The sequence below is a fragment of the Naegleria gruberi genome, assembly GCF_000004985.1.
Source record: "Naegleria gruberi genomic scaffold NAEGRscaffold_469, whole genome shotgun sequence".
Classification (NCBI taxonomy): Eukaryota; Heterolobosea; class Eutetramitea; order Acrasida; family Naegleriidae; genus Naegleria; species Naegleria gruberi.
Window position 1 is genome coordinate 1 of NW_003163012.1, and position 5,723 is coordinate 5,723.

General features: G+C 36.6%; 2 protein-coding genes across 2 annotated transcripts; both read left to right on the forward strand.

Annotated features, from left to right (window-relative positions):
- Positions 1-1,077, forward strand: NAEGRDRAFT_54860 (uncharacterized protein; the record flags this gene model as incomplete). The annotated part of the gene is made up of 1 exon (XM_002668246.1): positions 1-1,077. One exon carries the CDS (start codon positions 1-3, stop codon positions 1,075-1,077), a length of 1,077 nt encoding a protein of 358 aa, XP_002668292.1.
- Positions 1,078-1,151: 74 nt separating this feature from the next.
- Positions 1,152-4,937, forward strand: NAEGRDRAFT_60086 (uncharacterized protein; the record flags this gene model as incomplete). The annotated part of the gene is made up of 2 exons (XM_002668247.1): positions 1,152-2,046; positions 3,937-4,937. The coding sequence occupies 2 exons, from the start codon at positions 1,152-1,154 to the stop codon at positions 4,935-4,937; spliced, it is 1,896 nt and encodes a 631-aa protein (XP_002668293.1).
- Between the last annotated feature and the right edge of the window lie 786 nt (positions 4,938-5,723).

The window sequence follows — 5,723 nt, forward strand, 5'->3', positions numbered from 1 at the left end:
ATGCAGAGTACCAAAAAAAGTAAACATTATTATTCAATGTTTGCATTTGTTCAGGCATATTCAAAGGGTATATTGACATGGTTGGTTTCTTTGTTTACAAAAGTATATTCCATTCCAATAGATAAATTTGATGATGAAAGTACATGGACTTCTTTACAGGAAGAGAAATTTCGAAAATTCATACAAGAGATGGAGAAAAATCCAACAATTGCTACATTATGTCATCTAATGAGATTAGGTTTAGATAATATTGAAATGAAAGAGTATATTCGAAATAATGATTCAAAATCATTGAGAGAATTATTGCCACAACGTTTGAAATTATATCTTGTACAGAAACGACGAAGATATTTCAATCTAATCAGTAATCAGATAAGACAAAATGTTTTCCTAGAATCCAAATATCCAAATTTCCTGTCGTTTCTAGATAGAAACAAATCTATCTGTTTTTCCAATAATAATTATATGGCCAATGATGAATTTGTTGAGTTTGTACATAGTGAAATCAAAGATGCACGGATTGCTAGAGATGAAAAGACTATTGGAAAGTCCATTCAAAAGAGAGTGTATGCAAATCAATTTGTTAGAGAATTGAAAAGTTTCAAAACTTACAAAGAAACAGAATCATCTTGGGATTTGTCATCAAGTGTGAATGAAATTGTGAATTTACTTAATAAGCGTATAGGATTTGACAAGTCTTCCATTTCTACATTTCATGCCAATCATAGGAAGAATATTGTTAATATTTTTACGTCCAACCATGCAGAGATTTTACCAAATGATGATCCTAAATTCAAATACGATAGCATCAGTGAAACAAAATTATTGGAATCTTTCACCAAAACAATTGAAAACACTCCCAATGACTCCACACAATCCAAGGATTTAAATTTAATTATTTTAGATGATGATCCATTAAATACTAGTCAAGATTGTATCAGTAGTCCTTCAAAGAAGAGAAAAACACAAAGTGAACCATTGTTAATGGCCCCTCTCACACAAGTAAACAAATCTAAACAGGGCCACAATGAATCAGCAACCTTCAATGTAGAGTTGCGAGGAACGATGCAACGTTAGTATTTCGACAAATTGTAAACAATAAAATTGAGTTGATAAATAATTTTATGCTCAAAAAAATTAAGTATATTGAAATGGTTCAAACACCAAGCAAGGCGAATATTTCCAACATTCGTCAAAGAGTTTCAGCAAGCAAATCCTCAACTTCTACCTACAAGTCAGGTTACATCCCAGTAACTGACAATGGTAGCTCAGCTTCACTCCCCTCTGTGGTTGACCCAACATCCAAAACCTTGGATAACAACCAAGCTGGTTCTGAAAAGAACCTTGATGCTATTCTCAACGCCATCACTTCTTTGGGTGAGAGAATAAAGCATCTCGAAGCTGTTCCTCCTGTTCTGCAACAAGCTAATCAACTTGATGAAGACCCTGATGAGGAATCCGCTGATGAGGATTTCACTGGTAAACATTGGGGTCTAACTACTATCAAGGAGATTAGACGTAACTACGAAGTTGGTGATAGACTATCCGATGGAGATGTCTTAAGTTTTGTCTCAGCCAAAACACTTCGTCATTACTCTTCCAATGAGGCGTTGTTGAATAGAGTTCAAGTTTTGATGGCTCGATTTGAATCTGTCATTCACAACTCTCGTAACTATCCTCGTCTGCAAGAAATTCAATCCAAAGGCTTGCAAAAGATGATGGAAATGTTACATTTGAAGTCTAAATTACTTCAGTTTGCTCTGAGCCATCCATTAAATGTAACCAACATCATTGAAATCACTGAGTTGGTGTTTCTTCTCTCTGAGGTTGAGAAAATCTTTTTAGAAGAAGGTTTATTCGAAAGTAACTTTGATGTTGCGAACCAATTTATTCAACCCTTCATCCAAAGCAACACGTTTGCTGATATAACAGAAAAAGCTCGCCAAAAGAAGAGAGAGAAATCTGTAGTAAAGCATGCCATTACCAGCAAGATCCAAAAACCTCTAAAGATGAAAGAAAAGTTTCAAAAACCGTCCTCTCATCAAGGTGGCATCCCTAACAGCTATTCAAAGCCATTCAACAATTACAACAAGAGTGGTTCCTCTTTTCAAAAGTCAGGAGATTCCAAGCCAAAGTACAATAACAATGGTGGAGGAGCTTTCAAACAAGACCTCTGACTTGGTAGGTTGCCGTCTCAACAAGTTTGTACCTCAGTGGGAGAGTTACAACTTCAACCCATTTATAGTGGATTGGATTCGAAATGGAGTCCCAATCTACTCAAATCCCACCCTTTGGAAAGAATTCAAACAAAGGAAGAATTTCTCTCCAAAGGAAACCTCTTGGATGGATCAGGAAATCCAAGAGATGCTGAGTTCCAATGTAATAGAGATTGGAAACAGTTCAACAATATTGAACCCAATAAACATTGTACCCAAGAAGGGTTCGGATCAATTTCGCTTTATTCTAGACCTAAGGAAGGTCAATTTAGGAATAAAGGACAGTTCCTTCAAGATGGACAACATTCAAAGATGTTTGAAATTTGTTCAGAAGGGAATGTGGGCAACAAAGATAGACCTGAAGAAGGGTTACTTCCACGTTCCAATCAGGGAGAAACATCGCAATCTCCTTGGATTCAGGTACAAGGACAAGATTTATCAGTTCAAATGCCTACCGTTTGGGCTAAGTCAAGCTCCCAGAAATTTCACAAAGATTATGAAAGAGTTAGTGACCAAGTGGAGAAAGCAGGGTATTCTAGTATTTATTTACATAGACGATATTTTGATTCTAAACAACAGCAAAGAAACTACCCAACTGCTCACAGACATAGTCATGAAGGATCTGGAGACATTGGGATGGATAATCCAGAAAGAGAAAAGCGTATTAGCACCGTGTCAACACATAGAGTTTCTCGGTCTGGAACTGGATCTCGTACTTGGCCTTGTGAAAATCCCAGTCAACAAACAATCAACAGCCTTAGAAATGATTCAAAAATTCTTATCAGCAAACCAACGGAACAGGTTTGTAGCATGCAAGAAAGTAGCACAATTCCTCGGAAAGATGGAATTTCTAACTCTTTCAAACCATTACTTTGCTCCCTTTCTTGCTCGTCTTCGGAAGGATATGGTGAAAGTAGTAAACGACAAATCTTGGCACGCATCAATGAGAATATTCAGAGGTGCAGCGAAGGATCTAAATATTTTGAAAGATCTGATTCAGAAAAACAGTGGAATTCCCTTCGAACTGAATTCAACGAACCCAATTCGAGTGAATTCAGATGCCTGCCCAACAGGCTATGGAATTCACGCAGAGTCAACCATTACAATTGGAAGATTCACTTCCTCAGAACACATCAATGTGAAAGAGTTAAAAACACTCCTCATTTTCTTCACACAAGCAGATCGGTTAAACCTTTATGGTCCTGGACAAGCATTCGAAATCAGAGGCGACAATGTTACAGCAATTTCCTATATAAGGAGAGGTTACGGAGTCATAGAAGAACTCTCTCAAATCGCCAGAGACCTCTACAAGATCTTGATGAGAAGAAAATGGTGGATTTCAAAGGTGATTTACATTCCCTCAAAGGAGAACAATCTAGCAGACAGACTGAGTCGCTTAACAGAATGGAAATCATCTCAAGAACTACTGCATCTAGTTCAGACAGAATTTGGAGAGCACCATGTGGACAGATTCGCGACATCGGAATCAACCACAACAATTCAATTCAACTCATGGATAGAGAACGACACATTCTTGAATCCATGGGAACAAAATCTGATGAGTTATTGTGTTCCTCCTCTGGGTCTGATATCTCAAGCTCTAGTTCATTGCATAAAATCAGAAGCGAAAGCGACATTTGTAGTTCCAGACTGGCCCTCTTCGATATGGTTTCCAGTCTTGCTAAAGATATCAGAAAGGATAATACCTGTTTCCCGAAAGATGCTTATAATAACGCCCTTGTCAGAGTTGCAAGACAAGTTCGAGACTTCCAATTTCCTGGTTGTTCAAGTGCATGGCAAGTTGTTCAAGCAATAAGGGATCTTAGTATCCTTTCATCAATAGCTGAGAAAACATTCAGAACTTATAATAGAATTTATGGTGGTTTTCTCTGGTTTATCAATGTGTTTGATCTCACCATTGATGATCCTATAGCTATTGAATATTACATCTCATACCTCTTGATAAATATTCAAGGATACAAAGCAAAAACTGTGCAAGCAGCAATTCAATTCTTTGCTAACCTTGATGGCAAACCCATTACCATCTCTGCCTCCTACTCTAAGGTTAAAAAAGGTGTACTGAAACTTTATACACTCTCGGATAAAGTTTCTCTTCAAAGAGATCCAATTACAGTCAAACATTTGACTGATTATGTGAAGTGCAAAGACAAAGTGGACAATTTCACTTTTCGACTCACTTCTGCTATTCTAGTGGTTGGTTTCAGACTATTTGCAAGACCTGGTGAGGTTGCGCGCTTAAAATGGTCCTATATCAAGGTTCTCAAGAATGGAAAAATCAAAATTGACCTCAGTGGTCACAAAACTGATTTCTTCCTTATTGAAAAACCAATTACTATTGACAAGAATACAAAGAATCCAAGTCTTTGCCCAATAACCCTACTAAATTCGTATATGGATTTGGTTCGTGAATTTAAAGATGACGATTCTCCTTTGTTTTCCTACGAAAACAACAAATTCCTTGATTCAAATGATATTTCTAAGATACTCAAGAATGCGGTGGGTATGGTTGACCAAGATGTGAGAGTTTCTGGGCACAGCATTAGAATTGGAGCCATCACAGAAGGACTTAGAAAAGGTGTTTCTACTTCAGATCTCATGGTTGGTGCAAGACATAAGAAAACCAACAGTTTATTTCCTTATCTACGATCTGAGGGTCTTGCTGGCAAGAATTTCACAGACACCTTATTTTCTCTGGACTAACCCATTGGTTTATCAACGATTGTTTTATTGTTTCTTTTGGAGAAATATGTAGAGTTGCGAGGAACGATGCAACGTTAGTATTTCGACAAATTGTAAACAATAAAATTGAGTTGATAAATAATTTTATGCTCAAAAAAATTAAGTATATTGAAATGGTTCAAACACCAAGCAAGGCGACCCACCCACCCGTTCCCTTATTTGAAACTTCAGGAATTCCTTGAATTCCTTCAATTAGTATTTCACTCCTTGAGTGTTTTTCCTCTTTGTCTTTTAGATCGATCTTGGTAAGTGATCCTTCTATGGATGCAGGATTAGTATCACCTTGTGATACAATAATTTTTATTTCTAACTAACATCATTTGAATAATTCGAAATATGCTCGTAAAGTAAGCCAGATTTATTTTTTCAAAAAATATTTCTGATGGAAATTACCAGGCATTTTTTTACAAGCAATTCACCTTTTAAAACTTTAATGGATTGGAGTTTTTACCGATTTTTTCCTGCAATGCAGGTTTTTTATAGGGGAGTTGTTCTACTTCAATCTCGATTTTGTAAACAACTTTATTAACTCGGGACAATGCTGAATAAAGTCAATGACCTAAAAGGCAGCATTTCTGAGCAACATACCTCATCCTTTGGATGAAGAATATGTTGAGTGAGCTTCTACCCATTGGTTTATCAACGATTGTTTTATTGTTTCTTTTGGAGAAATATAACAAATACAAAAGTACGTCTTTGCATTTGTTGTACACTGAGTAATCGTTAGTTCTGAGAGCACAATAAAAA